Genomic DNA, 17,500 nt, shown 5'->3' with positions numbered 1-17,500 from the left:
AAGAAAGCTAGGGAGACAAAGACAGAAAAAAAGACAGAAACATAGGGTGTGTTTGGGGTGTGTGCGAGAGAGAAGGATAGTGTGTGTGTGTGTGTGTATAAGTGAAACAAATAGAGAAGGGTGTGTGTGTGTGCGCACGTGTGTGTATGCGTGTGTGCGAGAGAGAAGGATAATGTGTGTGTGTTTATGAGTGTGACAGAAAGAGAAGGGTGTGTGTGTGTGCGCACACGTGTGTATGCATGTGTGTGTGTGCGAGAGAGAAGGATAGTGTGTGTATGTATCAGTGAGACAGATAGAGAAGGGTGTGTGTGTGTGTGTGTGTGTGTGTGTGTGTGTGTGTGTGCGAGAGAGAAGGATAGTGTGTGTGTGTGTGTGTGTGTATAAGTGAAACAAATAGAGAAGGGTGTGTGTGTGTGCGCACGTGTGTGTATGCGTGTGTGCGAGAGAGAAGGATAATGTGTGTGTGTTTATGAGTGAGACAGAAAGAGAAGGGTGTGTGTGTGTGTGTGCACACGTGTGTATGCGTGTGTGTGTGCGAGAGAGAAGGATAGTGTGTGTGTGTTTATGAGTGAGACAGAAAGAGAAGGGTGTGTGCGCACACGTGTGTATGCATGTGTGTGTGCGAGAGAGAAGGATAGTGTGCGTATGTATCAGTGAGACAGATAGAGAAGGGTGTGTGTGTGTGTGTGTGTGTGTGTGTGTGTGCGAGAGAGAAGGATAGTGTGTGTGTGTGTGTGTGTATAAGTGAAACAAATAGAGAAGGGTGTGTGTGTGTGCGCATGTGTGTGTATGCGTGTGTGTGTGTGCGAGAGAGAAGGATAATGTGTGTGTGTTTATGAGTGAGACAGAAAGAGAAGGGTGTGTGTGTGTGTGCGCACACGTGTGTATGCGTGTGTGTGTGCGAGAGAGAAGGATAGTGTGTGTACGTATCAGTGAGACAGATAGAGAAGGGTGTGTGTGTGTGTGTGTGTGTGCGAGAGAGAAGGATAGTGTGTGTGTGTGTATAAGTGAAACAAATAGAGAAGGGTGTGTGTGTATGCGTGTGTGTGTGTGTGTGTGCGAGAGAGAAGGATAGTGTGTGTGTGTTTATGAGTGAGACAGAAAGAGAAGGGTGTGTGTGTGTGTGCGCACACGTGTGTATGCGTGTGTGTGTGCGAGAGAGAAGGATAGTGTGTGTATGTGCGAGAGAGAAGGATAGTGTGTGTATGTATCAGTGAGACAGATAGAGAAGGGTGTGTGTGTGTGTGTGTGTGTGCGAGAGAGAAGGATAGTGTGTGTGTGTGTATAAGTGAAACAAATAGAGAAGGGTGTGTGTGTATGCGTGTGTGTGTGTGTGTGTGCGAGAGAGAAGGATAGTGTGTGTGTGTTTATGAGTGAGACAGAAAGAGAAGGGTGTGTGTGTGTGTGCGCACACGTGTGTATGCGTGTGTGTGTGCGAGAGAGAAGGATAGTGTGTGTATGTATCAGTGAGACAGATAGAGAAGGGGGTGTGTGTGTGTGTGTGTGTGTGTGTGTGTGTGTGTGTTTGTGTGACAGAGAGAGGGCGAAGGTGCTGGCCTGTTGGGAAAACAGGACATTGGAGAGATGCACAAAGACCACAGGGAGGTGTGAGGTAGAGAGAGGCACGAACTCTGCCCTCTCATCTCCCACTTCAGCCCAACTACTGTGTCTGTGTCTGAAAGCGAGTGAGCAAGTCTGTGGATATCTGTCAGTTTTAAGTTTGTTTATGTATGTGAGAAAAAAATGATGGGTTGATAGGTTTGTATGTGTTTGTTTGTGGGTTTGAGAAAAGAGAGAACGAGTGAGTGTGTGTGCTTGGTGTGTGTGTGTGTGGTTGAGAAAGAGAGCGTGAGTGAGTGTCTGTTTGAGTTTGAGTGTGTGAGAAAGTGTGATGGTGGAAAGTGTGAAGTGGGTTTGTGTCAGTGTGAGGGAGGGAAAGAGTGTGTGTGTGTGTGTGTGTGTGTGTGTGTGTGTGTGTGTGTGTGTGTGTGTGTGTGTGTGTGTGTGTGTGAGAGAGAGAGAGAGACATTTTTTTTTTCACTGTGCGCTCATTTGTAAGTTGTAGACATTACGACAATAATACTTTATTTGCTTTATATGCTGATGTAAAAAAAGTGGATTTGCATGCACAGATGTGTGAAAGTGAGTGTGTACATGTTTGAGTGGTGTGTGTTTCTGTGTGTGTGACTGCACATATGTCTTTAAAGTGGGTGTGTGTGACTGCACGTACAAATTTGGTTTGTCGTTGCGTGTGTGACCGCGTGTACAAATGGGTTTTCAGTGTGTGTGTGTGACTGCATGTCATTATGTGTTTTTTCTGTGTGTGTGTGTTATTTACGAGGCTGTGTGTAGCATACCTCTTGTGAGCTCTGGCTCTTGTGTTCACACCTCATCTGTCTCAGCTGTCTCCTACACATCTGTGCATCTCTCCCTCTCCCCATCTCGCTCTTTTTCCCTCTCTCTCCCTCTGTCCCTCTTTCCTTCTCTCTTACTCTCCTCCTTTTCGTATCTATTTATGGATCTATCTACCTATCTGTTTTAGTTTTTTTAAATCTCCGATCTTTCTGCTCATCATGTCTTCTCTCTGCCTTTTTTGTTCTCTTTCCCTCTCTCTGTTTCTCTCTCTCTCTCTCTCTCTCTCTCTCCCTCTCTTCTCTGTGCACATGGTGCATGCTGTTAGGTGATAGATTTATTCCCCTGTTGACCATTTGTCTGAGCTACAAAACTGAGGCTAGTTCTGAGGCTCTCCATGTTCTGGAAAAGCACCCCTGGTCCTTCAGAGCTTTCAAATCCACCTTTTATATGTCTGATTTAGTGTTTCAATGTTTGTTTGTTTCTTTTTCCTTGTTTTGAAGGCGTGCAACAATGATGAATACCTGCGCTTGCCCCAGACGGCCATGACACACCTGATGAAGGAGAGAGGTTAGTGGCGCGCAGTCTCTCACAGTCTCTCCAGCTCACAGCATCTATGCATTACATTATATACCTGGGCCATCTAATATCTATACATCTTACCCTGAAAGACCCTCTTTTGTGATGTGCATACGCGTACTCATATACATACAGTATATGCATACATACACATACATGCTCATATGTCTATCATCGCTTTGGATATAAGCGTGTGCTAAATAACCAGTTCTTTACCTTTATGTAAACATGCATTCACTTATTCATTCACACAACTACTTTGTCATAGGTGATTTTGTAGCCATTCACGTATTGACAAAAGCCCCTCTCCTGTGTCCCCATCCAAGGCTTGGTGCCTGAGCAGGCTCCCCCCAGCGAGGAGGTCTGGGACGACCACTACGAGCCGCTGGCCCCCTACAACAGCTGGAGGGACCCCCAGGACCCGAGCTTCACCCCGCGCTGCCGCTGGGCCCCCGAGGGCGCCCTGGACTCGCAGACGCTGGGCTTCCCGAGCGGCGCCGTGGTCCAGCTGGAGACAGTGCCGCCAGGCCTCCTGCCCAGAATCCCCGAATTCTTCGTCTGCACCGGCTGCGGCAAGGTCTTCTGGGAAGGCACGCACTTCGACCGCGTGCTCAGCCAGTTTCAAGACCTGCTGCACATCAGCGAGGATGCGCCATCCACCGCCCCACGGGCCTGAACAAGTCTTCACTTCCCTGTGTGTTCACAGCAAAGCACCCTGGAAAACCTGTGCACCCTGGGGTGTCCCTCCAATCTAAATCATAGTTAAGACTCGTACTCCACACCATAATGGGTTATGGATTGTTTTACTATCGTAATTAAAGACAGCATTGCTGCCAAATATTTTATGGCGGTATTTGTCAGGAATTATTGTGATATTTTTTTTTTTACAAACTGTTGCCTGAGATTTGGGAAATACAGTCATTGGAAGCTAGACTGTTTTTTACTAGACATTTTATTCATGGACCTCTACATAAATTGTATATTTTCGCTCCCACTCTTGTGAAGTGAAGCACTCACAAACTCTGACAGACACACACACACACACACACACACACACACACTCACACACACGCACACAAACACACACACACACACACCCACACACACACACCCACACACACACACACACACGCGCACATTTAATTGGTTGGGTGATGAGATTAACAGTGTGTTAAGTTAAAGTGTTTCTTTTCCATTGCCTTTCCTGCCAAGGTCATTGGGTAGCCCAAACCACACTTCACCACACCCCTCCCTGTTCCGCTCTGTTCTAAGGTTTATTTATCTCACATTTAGCAAGAGCTCTTATCCCACCTATCTGTTACACTCTGCATATAACTTCAAAAGGAAAGAAAAAACTGCTTTTTTTATACATACCTCTTATCTTTGTTGTTAACTTGGAAATCTATGGCCTATGTATTTACAAAGCTCAGTCAGGCAATGATCAACTTCTATTACACATTGCCTGTTTTTTGTGATTCAGGAAATTGTCAAATGGACCTTTGTTTTGAAATAAATTCACCATTTTGTGGATAAACATGTGTTTAAACTACGTAGTGAGACATACATGAACATGTTAGAAATATGCATTGAATGCAAAATATTATCAGCATAGGTAAATCCTCTGCAATTTTTTTAAAAGCAAAGAAAAACGTTTTCAGTATGAACATAAATGGTCAGTTAAAGTGCTCAAATGAAAGGGAATGAAATAGATTTGTAAGACTACATGACATGACATTAGATCTATATGCATGTAGAGATTTTATTTGAGGTATCAGAGTATTCAGTAAAGGCATTTCTCTTGATTTTTTAAAAGGCTACCATTCCAGAAAACAAAATGCCTTATTGACACTAACAAAAATTAAAAAAATATTTTTAAGTATAACTATTTATTTAACCCAAGCTGCTTGCATTTAGTGGTTTCCTTTTTTGTTGTAATGACAGGAAAAAATATTGCGACCCTACATGGGGAAAGCTCGGCCGAAGTCGGGCCAAAGGAACCTGGCACAAGCCTTTGGGAGAGGAGTCTCTACAAAACTTCAAAACAGGATGGGCTGCCTAGATTCTCTCTCTCCCTTTCCTTCCCTCTCTTTCCCTCACTCTCACTCTCTGCCCCACTTGCTGTCTCACTTGCTTTCTCTCACTCTCTCTCTCCCTCTTTCTTTTTCGGAGCTTTAAAAAGCGCCTGTAAAGTACAGTCCCAGACATAGTTTCTGTGTCTATGAATTGCTCTTGTTTATGTGCCCCCACCCCACCACCAGCAGCCCCCTCCCCACATCACCCCCACCCTCCTCTGAATAGAAATATCCAAGTATTACTGTAACTCTAGAGTGGTCAGTGTTTGCATTCGCTGGGAATTACTCCTGTGTCGGCCGTGTGTCCTTGTGCGCTATTTAGCAGGAGGCTACCTAGCCCCGACTGGCTGACTGAGCTGCCTCCTCTTTCGGCAGCGCTGTGTTATTTGATCCGCGCTCTTTCTTTGCTGGGAAGAAAAGCTCGACTCTTTCCCACGCTCTTTGAGCACGTGGTACGCCGATGAATTGGGCTCCGCAAGGGCCCTCCCCTCTCTCTATTGAAACGTCACACTCCCCTCCGCAGAATGCCACGGCTCTGACTCAAAGTGGGGTTGGGGGAGGGTGGAGGGGTGGGGAGGAGGGAGGCGGAGGGGTTGAAGGGGGGGGGGGGGGGGGTGTCTCCGCCCGGCCTCGCTCACTAGCTAGCGGCCAAGGCGCCAAAGCCCTCACACAATCCTCAGACGAGCCTCAGAGGTCCCTCAGCGCTGCGTCTGGGTCTGCACTCTCTCTCTCTCTCTCTTTTTTCTTTTCTCTTTCTCGCTTGCTCACTTACACTCGTTTTCTCTCCCAGTTCTCAGTCATACTCATTTTTTTTCTCTCTTTTTCTCAAACAAACACAAACTCGCAAGCTCTTTTTTTCCCCTCTCTCTCTCTCTCACACACACTAACACAGTCATTCTTTCTCTCTCACGCATGCACTCTTTCTCCCTCCCTTTGAGTAACACCTCTACTGAGCTTCCCTGGAGCAATGGCATGTTTCTGCTCCTCTGCTCCTCTGCTTTATTGACAAGGGACAGATTGTTTTTCTTTTTTTTCTTTGTCGTCTGGCCTTTCTGGTTATGCTCAGGCTTCCCCCTTCAACCAAAACAAACAAAAAATGGACATATTAAATAAACAATAAAACTCTGTATGACCAGTATGACTTTCTAATAGCCCCTTTTGGCACTGTAAATGCGTTGCACATGTTTGCAATGCAACAGGTGTGCTGAGTTGTGCATTTTTTAATGCAGCGCCAGAGACCTTATTTACACCGCGTGGGGGGATCAGTCTAGGAGAACGCTCTTCACCCCCCCATGCCAGATCTGGGCCGGATTTTAGCCAGGTCTGGGCCAGGTCTGTGCTAAAGTCAGCTGCTGCCTTATCTGGAACCTACAGTGGATTGGGTTGCTGATAAATGTGACTGTGGCTCTGGCCCAACATGATAAATTCCTATATGGCCCATCTGACACTGGGTGCAGCAGATGCTGCCATGTTTAGTCAGAGCATGTGTTGCATGTGTTTCAGTCCAGTGGACACACATTATTTTAAATTGATAAATACATTTATAAAATGATTGTTATTTCGCCATGGATCAGTGGAGTCTTCTCCACTCACATCAGGCACTGTGAAATTACTCACAAATCCCCATGTGTGTTCTTTCTTTCTTTTTCTTCTTCTTCTATGCTGATTTCAACTCTGTCCATTCGTTCAGCAGTGAAATCCATCAACAAAAACAAAACGGTAAAAAAGAAGAAAACCGGTGGCTTTCAATGGTGTCGGGTTGCGGACGTGTTTCGTCCAGACGTGCTGAGAGCACACAGAATCCGTGCGAACTCCTCGGCCAGGGGCGAGATAACGGGCCAATGGGAAAGGCTCCTGTTTTCTGTGCAAATATTTTCCAAAGGGCCCAGACCCCAGACACATCTTTCTGATTAGCCAACAGATGTGCAGGGGATGTTTGACTCCCAGTCTGGCAGATTTGCCCAAGTTTAGCTGTAGTTGCACGGCACACACCAGCCTATGCTAGCACCCTCTCCACCGCCCTACTAACACACACACACACAAACACACTTTTCCACTCCTAGGAAGCTACAGCATAATGACTCCTGGAAATTAAAATGGTCTGTCTAAGACACAACATACACACACACACACTTCTTCTGAGCTATGTGGCCCATGGAAAGTGAGATCTAGAGAAGGCAATCATGCAGCCATACCTGGGCCGACTCGGAACAGCACCTGTCTGCCTGGAGTGAATCCATGCCAAATTGGGGCCACATCTGTAAATGAACCAAGCGTCCCTCACACCTCTCCAAGACCTCATACTTTCACCATGAGGTGGGGATGGATCCTATGACAAATGCATGCGATAAGAACTCTTAAGTGGCAAGAGAAGTCAAATAAACCACTGAGTATGAAATCATGTTTTGGTCATTAGTATTAACTGGGAATCCCCTTCCCCCATTCCAAACTGGACCTCTTTGCCAAGTAATGTTAGAGCAGTTTTAAATTGTGGACATGTATTTCCAGGCAGCTAATTGTTTTTTGCCAATACATCATTCCACAAACAGTATTAGTCAAGCTTTTGCTAATCACACCCCTGGATGAGGTTATAAGGTTTGTTTGTTTGTTTTTGTAAATATTAAAAATGGGTGATGATGTATCTATACCTCATAATATATAATTCAACAGTCCCTCAGTTTCCAATCATAAGAATGTGAAGATTTGGACATATTTAAACATTGTATATAGCCACTGCTACAATGTCTACAGACTTCAAAGGATAAAATATTTTCACAGGCATCCAAACCAGGAAGCGATCTGTGTATGTGTGACCCACAGACTTACACTGTCACTCTTCATTTTGGTTAATTGATTGAAATCGCGCATCGTGAATTAGGGATCATGAAGTACGATATTTAAAAAGTACATTTGAATAGTTCGGATGATGTGTATCCCTTCTGCTGAGTTATGGAAGAAAAACGAAACCAGTAAAACTGCTTCGAGGAATTCCATAATCTTATAACGTAACCAAAATAAGGATATAGGTACCTAAACACTTCCACATTTAAGAGAAGTTCCTAAGAAGCCGTGCCTTCCATTTGTACCACAAACTGAAGAAGTGAAGACCATATGCCAAGCCACCAAACACTTACGTACTTACTTTTACAATACATTGAAACTGTACATCTGTCAAAAGAAACTCCAACGGATATCTCTAACGGATACCCTTTTGTGCTATGTCTGCCACGAAGTTGATATGAAGCGTCACAGCAGCAGATGTCGAGTGGCATTAGCTTTCATGTCCTCGAGGGTCATGTCAAAACTACTACCGACAGATGTGACTGGTCAGGACTATCAGGATGCTTGCCATAACGCGGTAACCGTAGTGGTTCGCTTGATACATACCGACATGCATACGACATCTGATATAGGCCTTATGCCTGGTAATTTGACTGGAGAATGGCAGGGTCCTTTTATTAGTCAGGGAGAGAGGATTCCTTATTATCTGGGCTCTTTGACTGTTTCACGTCTAATCTTAGCACATCATTCAAGCCTGCTGCGCAAGATTGTTCGAGTGATCCTTTGTTCTATTCTGGAGTTTTTATTACCTCCTGGTTTTGTTTAACATGCTAAGCTGTTCAATGCACCTTTGCTTCAAAGCGTACTTTCTTATGAATTTCACAACCCTCCTTTCAAGCAGCTAAATCTGGGGGTTGCTTTCTATGTTGGAAATAGTAAAGCAGGTTGTTTATAGCCTACTAGTTAATTAGTGGCTGTATGGCCTAAGTGGCTTAGACTGGGTTTCAGATATAAGAAAACAATTCATATTATGAACATATTTTTAAACGTTACACTAAATGATGAAGAGGGCCATAAACTGCAAAGAAGGCAATGAAGTCTGGATTTTCTCTGCAGGCTACCCCTCGCATTTTGTGCTGCTCAAGCCACAGAATGGAGAGAATTCTGAAGGGAAAAATGTTCACATCTCCCATCGGCGTGATCCAACCCGGAACCAAATGTTATTTCAGTGTGAGAAATTGTCCAACTGAATGTGTGAGTACGTGCCAGAAATGTCAGCAGCGGTTTCGTTGTCACATATCGGTTTGAAGATTCAAATCTTTGAAGACAGTCGACAAACGGAGCAAACGGCTCCACACACTGCACCTTGTGTGGGTTTCCACGCCAAATGCAGCGTGTGAGACCAGCGAGAACAGCGCGCTTGCCTGCGGTCGTCCGGTTCCCACGGTTAGCAGCGCTGCGCGCTGGCGCAAATGCGCACCTTTTCTCATTACACAGGAAGTCTGTCAGGCTTTTGTTATTTAAAGTTACATACCAGTGCATTGAAACAGCTGGAACTGTGGCTTTAAGCGTGACAAACGTATCGTATAGTGTTATAAACATGTTTATAATACTAGACGTTTGGGTATGGGATTTTGTTGTGGATATTATATAGAATGAGAATACAAGAAGTCTGCAGGAATCGACTTTGTGGTGTTGCTTTCAAACTTGACTGTAAAATATATGTCGTTGTTCCAAGTGTTTGAAGCTCGATTTCCATTCTATTGTCTTGGAACCTATGCTACAGATTTTCCCACGTAGTGCAGGGAAGTGAAACAAACAAGCAAGCTTGCGGCAGAGCTTTGATCACACAACAACATGTGTTGGTCAGTATAGACAATTCTGTGTTCAGTTTGTAAGAAGTAGCATATTGGAATATATAGAATACATTTCCGAAGATTGTGTTCCTTACGGAATGCCCTTTTAAACATTTTTCAGAATAGCCCGTTGAGGATTTGGGCTCATGACTTGATGGAGTAGCTCAACAAATGCCTTGTCAAATATTCACACGAAGAAATAATTCAATTGCCGACCTTTAAAGAGGGTCACAAAGTATTTAGCACATTGTAGCGAAACCCGCCTCTCCTTTGATATTGGGTAATTAGACCACTTGTATTTTCCGAATTAACACGACCAATGAGTGAGAATGGCGACCGTCGTTTTCACACAATTAATTCCACCACATCCTGACAATGGCCGGTGAGTAGCCAAAGGACTACTGTAGGAAACCTAAAGGATTTAAAGGACTACCCTGTTAGAGAACTTAAACCACAAAGTAAGTGATGGTAGGAATTCCTCAGTGAGGCACAATTAGCTTGAGCATTTATTGCGTATTTAGCACAGTTCTGAAGCTCACCCTACACCATAACAAAAAAAAACTGTCTATCTATTCGATGAGACGAAAACATTTTACAGCATTAATGCTTGCTTTATTTTGTGGGACATTTGGGCAGCAAGTCCACGCCTCTCCGTCGCTACAGTTTCATGTTTTGACCAGCCCCAAACGAGCAATGAAGCCTATCAGCTCGCTTGTTTTCTGCAGATCTCCGCCCATTTCACACTGGTTGGTTCTGTAGATGCTGATTGTTATGCAAATAAAATCCGTCTAAAATATCCCCCCGACGCACCGCTGTAGCTAGAGACGCACTGGGACCGGGACCGTATCGAGGACGCGCAACTAGTGGCTTAGCGGGGAGGATTCACAGTACGTCGCATCGAGCCGTCCAGCGCCACAGGCAAGTATTTAGAAATGTTCTTTAAAAACTCCACTGTAATGTTGACTTCATGATATGGATATTGGTATTACCCAAGAGACTGCAACGCGGTTTTCAGTGCACTAAAGTGGATCCTGCCTTGTCTCTCACGTAGTCACCCAAGCCAGACAGACCGCGGTGGCTCCAGGGGATTCGGGAAGGGACTTGCGAGGCGCCAGCCAGAGGCTCATCCGTGATAAAGACTGCCAAAATCCTACAACCAATCGTCGTCCTCTGGAGATACCGCCGGTGATATACCTCCACTCTCATAATAGGTGAATAGCAAAGAGCTGTTCCCAACTCTGCCATAACCTGGTGCTGCTATTACGACCGAGAGCCAAACGGGAGACTACACCTTGACAGCCCTGGATCATTCGTTTTGTAGGAATTTCCTCAGCCATTGACTACATTTTGCACACCAAGTGTGTCGTTTAACCTCTGTCCTTTTTGGGATATAAACTTGTTTTGAAGTATAGAATTTTCCGTTGCAAGTCCAAGTGCTTTAACTGGTGTCTATCCAGTTCTGTGTGATTAAAACAAAAACTTGTAAGGCAGTTGTGACAGTGAAAGTCAGGAGCCACTTGCGTTGAACCATGAGCCAGGCGGATGTATCGACCTGTTCCGCACCCCAGAGAGTTTTCCAGGAGGCGGTGAAGCAGGGCAACACGAAAGAGCTTCACTCGCTGCTGCAGAACATGACTAACTGCGAGTTCAACGTCAACTCCTTCGGCCCGGAGGGACAGACCGCTCTACACCAGTCAGTCATTGATGGAAACTTGGAACTCGTAAAGTTGCTGGTAAAATTCGGAGCCGACATCCGACTGGCAAACAGGGAAGGCTGGAGCGCATTACACATCGCCGCGTTCGGAGGACACCAGGACATCGTCCTCTACCTCATCACCAAGGCCAAGTACTCCTCTGGCGCACGGTGAGAAGCGCCTGACGCGCCGCCAGGTATTCACGCCAAGACAGGCCTCTGTACAACCTGCGTTTCATCTTTTCCAATGCCAAATTGTATAGAGAAAAAAAAAGACGGCAACTTCCCTTTTACCAACAAACCAAACAGGGGTATGTGTGTTCTCTCTCCCTCTTTCTCCCGAGGACAACACGGCGTGGTTCTAATCTGACCTGAGTATACATGCATCTTGAAAAATAGAAACGCGTTTTGTGTGCGTGCGTGCAGAATGTGTTGGTACTAAAGCTTTGTTTTTCTTGAATGTGTAAAATGATCAGATTAGGACGTCATACGAGCTGTAGGAGGCAGGGAGGGTGTGTGAAACGCGTATATTCTGAGGGTTTGGGGTGAGGTGTTGTCCTGTGCCGGTGGTGTGACCATAATAACCTAAATTATTCTAATCAAGATGGCACTTGATGCTGTGGACGCATGCTGGAATATCTGAAAGGGAAGAAGAGGTGAACACGGGAATGAAGGCCATCTTCTATTTGGCTAAACACTGATTTTATTTTTCTAATCTACATGCTTTTTGGTTTTGTTTGTTTCTTTTTATCAATTAGCCTAACGATTGGCATGTTTCAAGTGCGGCATTATGATATCCAATGCTTTTTGTTAAAAAAAATGTAATCGGAGTAACAACAATTGACTAAATGTTGTTAAGTACTGTACACAATAGCTTTACTTTGTTCCTTTTTTTAAAGTAGTGAGATGCGCCCTGCCTCCATAGCAGATGGTGTCTCCCTGCTTGCAGGCCTGAACGCCCAGTGTCAAGGGTCAATGTGTTACTAAACCGCTGCTTGCGCTTTGTATCAAAACGTCAGGAAAGTCGCATTTGGAATACACTTTATAATCTACTTTCAGTATTTGTATTAACACCCTGGTTATCACTGTGAAGACAGGCTGGGTTATTTATGAAGGTACATTGAGATGATTAAATTATGTTGTGGATATCAGCTCTATAGCTTACGTTTAAACATATTTAGGGTGACTTAAGCTGCTTCGGATTTTAAAGTGTAAACTGTCCCGCGTGGAAATCCCATGCCACAACTCCCAAATTCCCACCCGCCCTGCGTCAGACATCACTGTCCCGGGAAAATGGCTCTAAGCCTCTCTACTGTATGTTTGGTTTTCTCTACCAGCTACCTCGACTTTCAAGTATTCAAGACTATTCAGCTTACTCCCATGTAGTCGCTTTTCATCAATATTTTTCACAACGTAAATTTCACAAGAGAGAAGTCGAATGAATGGCACTCTCTTTTAAACCTCGCCCACTGAACATTAGACGTTCACATGATCGGAATTCAATTTAGGCTTCAATGTCTCTCTCATTGTTGAAAAGAATCTCCATCTCCACCCGGGACAAGTCATTTCCAACAACCAAGCCTAGATCTATCGGTAAAGCTACACACGGAGGTTACTCTTCCTCAGCAAGGCATGATTGACACATTATAAATGTTTTTATTTCAGCCGAATGCTTAACTTGCCTTTCCATTTTTTGTTGCGTTTTATTTAGTTACAAAAAGTGGAATGTATTGCATGACTTTAATGCAGGGAGTTTTCGTTGCACAAAATCTGGAGCCTTTTACGCCCCCTAGTGCCTGGTCGGGTAACTTCAGGAGCTGAGGCTTACGAATAGTTACTACTGAGCAGGACTATTAACATAAAATATTATTATTGTTTTATTATGATGACTATTACTTCTGTCATATGACTTGCAGGAAAAAAAATCTACACATATTCTTAAAAACTGCCTGCTGCATTTTGAAAGTCATGGCACCCTGATGTTTGTTTCAATGCTGCTTCTATGTTGTCTTTTTTATTTTCTTTTTATTTTGTTCTGTTTTGTGACTCAATGGCCAACAACGAGTGAAAGACAAAATATCAGAATCACAGTCATTATATGAAAAGCCCAGTGTATGCAGTTAGTGTGTGTATATGTGCGTGTGCTTCTGTGTGCTTGAGTGTGTGAGTGTGCGTGTGTGTGTGCGTGTGCCTTGCATGCATAACACTTTTTTTCAGTGGTGTTGGAAATGTTCGTCCAGCCCTTTGTTTGGCCTTCAGACTTCTGAATCATGAATCATGTCCAGTGGAAAGGTGGCGTGCTGGTGCTTACTGACTCTTGGGCTTTGTCCCTGTACCTGGAGTAACAGCAGCGCCCAGCTGACTGCTGATCTGGGCTAGACCCGGTCCAAAGTCAGTGGCCTTCTGGGAAGTGACTCTTGTTTTTCTGTGATTTGGTCGACACACCAGATTTGAGCAACCTGATTGGTGGAAGCAGAAAAAAAAAATATGCATCGCTTGTCTTAAACTTGATCTTTTTATTCTTCTTTTTTTTTTTGGTTTGTTTTAAAATATTGCACTGAGGACTGTTCGTAATTGGTTGGCTTCATGTCAACATTTTAATTTTTTTCTGAATAGAAAAAAAGGAACACAACAAAATACTATTGTATAAAAATGCTCCAGGTTATATTGTCTTTTTGTGTGTTTCTTTGTAAAACATCATGTTTGCAAAGAAGTTTGTATCTGTGAGCGGGTGTATGTGTATAAATATATATATATATCTATGTATATATATATATGAAGATATATAAACGCTGAAAATGTTTCGGAGCACTTTCTTGTCTGAAGTGATCCGCTCCTGTCATCTTGAAAGGGGAGTGATACATTTGATGGTAAGATCATTGTAACAAAAACATTTAAAAAAAAGAATTGCACGATGCATAGTCGTTTCACTCAACATGTTGTCATAACATTTATGACAAGAAGAGTCAGACGGCTAGATAGGTGTAAAAGAATTCAGAGTTGAGTGCTGATATTTTTCTCTTTCTTTCTTCTTTTCTTTCTTTCTTTTTTTTTTATTGGTTTGGACCAAGTTTTCTGGTTTTTGTTTGCGTTCCTTGGGGCGAAACAAGACAAAAGTTTGAGTTGCATGAGTGATGCGAATGTTCCATCGTGTTTGATTTGGCTTTCTCTTTTTGTGTTTTCTTTTTTGTTTTGTTTGTTTGTGTGTTTATTTTTGAACGTTTGTAACACTGTGATGTTTTATGTGTGGTGAGAACATGAGTGCTGTAATATTTTTTGTACGTTTGTGTACAAGCCAGTAAAGAAATCATTAAACCCTGCATCAGTGTCTCCCTACAAATGCTTCTCTACCCCCCCACCCCCCTCCCTCCACAGAATGTCCTGCAAAGAAGAATGAATTGCTTAGGCCCACCTCTTTCTCTCCCTCCCTCTCTCTCTCTCTCACACACACACACTGTGTCTGTCTATCTCTCTCTCTCATTCTCCATTCTGTCCTTCCTTTTGTCATTCATTTGGCCCTGTCCTTTCACAGGCTGAATAAAAGAACGCAGTGGATTGTGGGTAGTTTTGTTTTAAAGAAGGATCCCCTCCCCAGTGTGTGTGTGTGTGAGAGAGAGAGAGTATGAGGGGGTTTTATGTTACCCGTCTGTGTGTGTGTGTGAGTGTGTGTGTATATGGAGCAGCTCTCTAGCCACTGTCTGTTAGTCCACTCTGCGCTTGCAGGAACCCATATTCTCACACACCCACAAACCTATAAATGATAATATCATTCTCCATTGCTTTCTCTCCCTTTCTCTTTGACTTTCAGTCAAAGTTTCTGTCTTTTTCTCATGAACTCTCCCACAGCTCCATCTCTCTCCCTATCTTTCTCTCTCTCTTTGACTTAATGACTCTGTTTCCTTATCTTATTTTCTCAGACTGTCACATCTGCAGTAGTTGGCCTGGGGTGTTTTTGGGGAGGTTAGCCACATGGAACCGACTGTATCTCACACCATTTCCCCATCAGTCATTTCCCTCGCCTCAGACCTGTGGCTTTGTCTTAATTAACTGTGGTCTCCTGAAATATGGGCTTTGCCATGAGTCAGGCAAGCAATGTGTGTGTGAATCATGCACAAGTCTTTTTCTCGGCTCCCTTAGACGTCCCTCTTTGTTTCATATGTGCACAGGGTGAACAGACCTAAATGGTTTTTAAAAGTCCATGTTTACGACACATGTAGCCTTTCCTTCTGGACACACTAGGAATAATAAAATAAAAAAACCTTGAACACATTCAAGACGTGAAACGAATGCACCAACACACAGGGAGATATGGCAATGTGTGAAGAGAGGGAACACGCCATCGTTTGTCTTCATGTACGCCGTCTCCCGAAGGAGAGAGCAGAGAGCTCGAGCGCAGGACCGCCGAGGCCTTCAGACCCTGGGAGCTTTCTTGGCACGTCTCTCCCCTCCCTCCCTCCCTCCCTCCCTCCCTCTTCGTCCCTCCCTCCTCCTCTTTCTCCCACTCCAGCAGGATGTTTTTGTTGAGCTGGATTTCTATTGTCCGGCGGCTGAGTTGGCTCTTCTCCCAGACTGCTATGGAGAGGCCCCCTAATAGATTCTTCATGTGCCTGAGCAGAGACACATCACAGCCCTGAAATTTGGAAATGATTTTAGCAGAGAGTTCCCCCTGCAAAAAAATGAAATAAATAAATAACAGAGTAAGAGAGAGCGAGAGAGTGAAAAAAAAAGATCATGGGACATTTTGATAGAGAGTAAAAACATGCTTAACCCATTCACTGGAGAATGCCAAGTGGGGACTTGAGCTCCTGAGAACACGTTGGGTGTTTTCCTCTTCTCACCCTTTCTCTCTCTCTCTCATTCTTTCATTCCTTTTCGCTTCTTTTTTCCTCCCCTTCTCTATTCGCACAGGGGCTGTGAAGGTGCTGACAGCATTGGGTTGAGGAATGTCAAGTTCCCTCATACCTTACAAGTTTTGGAGAGGAACCAAAAGTGCCTGCGGACTGGAAGACAAAGGCAGCCCTTGGGCTGAAACGTAGATACTTGTTTAATGGTCCTTGTTGGGACGGATCATCAGGCTCAGATGCTTCACCCCCGGTCTCCTTGTTGTCTCAAACAGGCTCATGTTACCCAGCCTTGCATTTTTGCATGGCATGTGAAAAACTCACAGGGTTCAAGCTGGCAGAGGGATACATCTGATGCGATGCTGAGGAGCTCAGAACGTCTCAGGCTTCTTCATAAAGTCTTGACCTCTGCGTCTTTTTCCCAGACCTGCTTTCTAGGCTGATGTGGATGGTGAGGTGTGCGCAACCCCACTCAGGTCATTAGGTTCTCTGTACCTGTCGGGCTTTGTGGGAATGCCTTGAGGAACGTTAACAGGTGTGGATTTCCTAAAAGTGCTGTTGTGCAACCACTGGGGCAACTAGGAAAGGGACTTGTCAAGACAATGTCAAGATGTTGGTTGGTGGTTGCACAACAACACTTTTGGCAAATGCAACCCAACTTGTAGAATGGCAGGTTTCCTCCATACAACAGGCTGTGGGAAGATGTCAGGGAATGTTAGCCGGTATGGAGAGTTTGGTGGGGTCATCTTGCTCAGGTTGGAGGACTTCTTACATTCATCAGATCATGTGGGAAGTTCTTGAAGAACATTAACATGTGTGGTTGGTTAGCTGAGTTAATGTGTGTGTGTGTGTGTGTGTGTGTGTGTGTGTGTGTGTGTGTGTGTGTGTGTGTGTGTGTGTGTGTGTGTGTGAGACATGCTGCTCTTCCCACACTGGTCAGGCTTTACGGGAACCTCTCGAGCGGCGCAGTCACACTTCCTCACTATTGTCTGTGCCATTCGGTGGGTTGGTTCAGGTCCTGGGCTCAGAGTAAAGCACCTTGAGACAATTTGTTTGTTTCAAACTGAATTGAATTCTCAGAAGGAAAGAGAGAAAACTCACCTCTCTGTGTGAGGCGTTTTGCTGCTGTGTGACGTCCGACTCAAGAAAGGGAGATACAGTAAGAGCTATTTGCCTAAGCAATCCTATGGTTGATACTGTTACACAGGACACCGCATTACAGAAAGTTTTTTGTTTTTGTTTTACACACTGCCAGATTCAGAGCAGATCACACCTGGTTCAAGTCTGCATGAGTCACCTCAGGTTTGGTGTCTGTATTACAATCTT

At 44.4% G+C, this 17,500-nt stretch overlaps 2 protein-coding genes across 2 annotated transcripts in view; both read left to right on the top strand.

Annotated features, from left to right (window-relative positions):
• Window positions 1–4,288, top strand: part of exd3 (exonuclease 3'-5' domain containing 3) — a 54,464-nt gene extending 50,176 nt beyond the window's left edge. Inside the window, exons 19-20 of the mRNA XM_080846919.1 lie at window positions 2,856–2,922; window positions 3,258–4,288. Of these exons, the coding sequence (XP_080703045.1) occupies window positions 2,856–2,922; window positions 3,258–3,607 (417 nt within the window). The 3' untranslated portion in view covers window positions 3,608–4,288. The remainder of the gene's footprint in view (window positions 1–2,855; window positions 2,923–3,257) is intronic.
• Window positions 4,289–10,440: 6,152 nt separating this feature from the next.
• On the top strand, window positions 10,441–14,457 carry nrarpa (NOTCH regulated ankyrin repeat protein a). The gene is made up of 2 exons (XM_080847008.1): window positions 10,441–10,558; window positions 10,692–14,457. Exon 2 carries the CDS (start codon window positions 11,170–11,172, stop codon window positions 11,506–11,508), a length of 339 nt encoding a protein of 112 aa, XP_080703134.1. The 5' UTR covers window positions 10,441–10,558; window positions 10,692–11,169; the 3' UTR covers window positions 11,509–14,457.
• The last annotated feature ends 3,043 nt before the right edge of the window (window positions 14,458–17,500 follow it).

Source organism: Sprattus sprattus, assembly GCF_963457725.1.
Source record: "Sprattus sprattus genome assembly, chromosome: 11".
Classification (NCBI taxonomy): Eukaryota; Metazoa; Chordata; class Actinopteri; order Clupeiformes; family Clupeidae; genus Sprattus; species Sprattus sprattus.
This window is presented reverse-complemented; position numbering and strand designations above follow the sequence as displayed.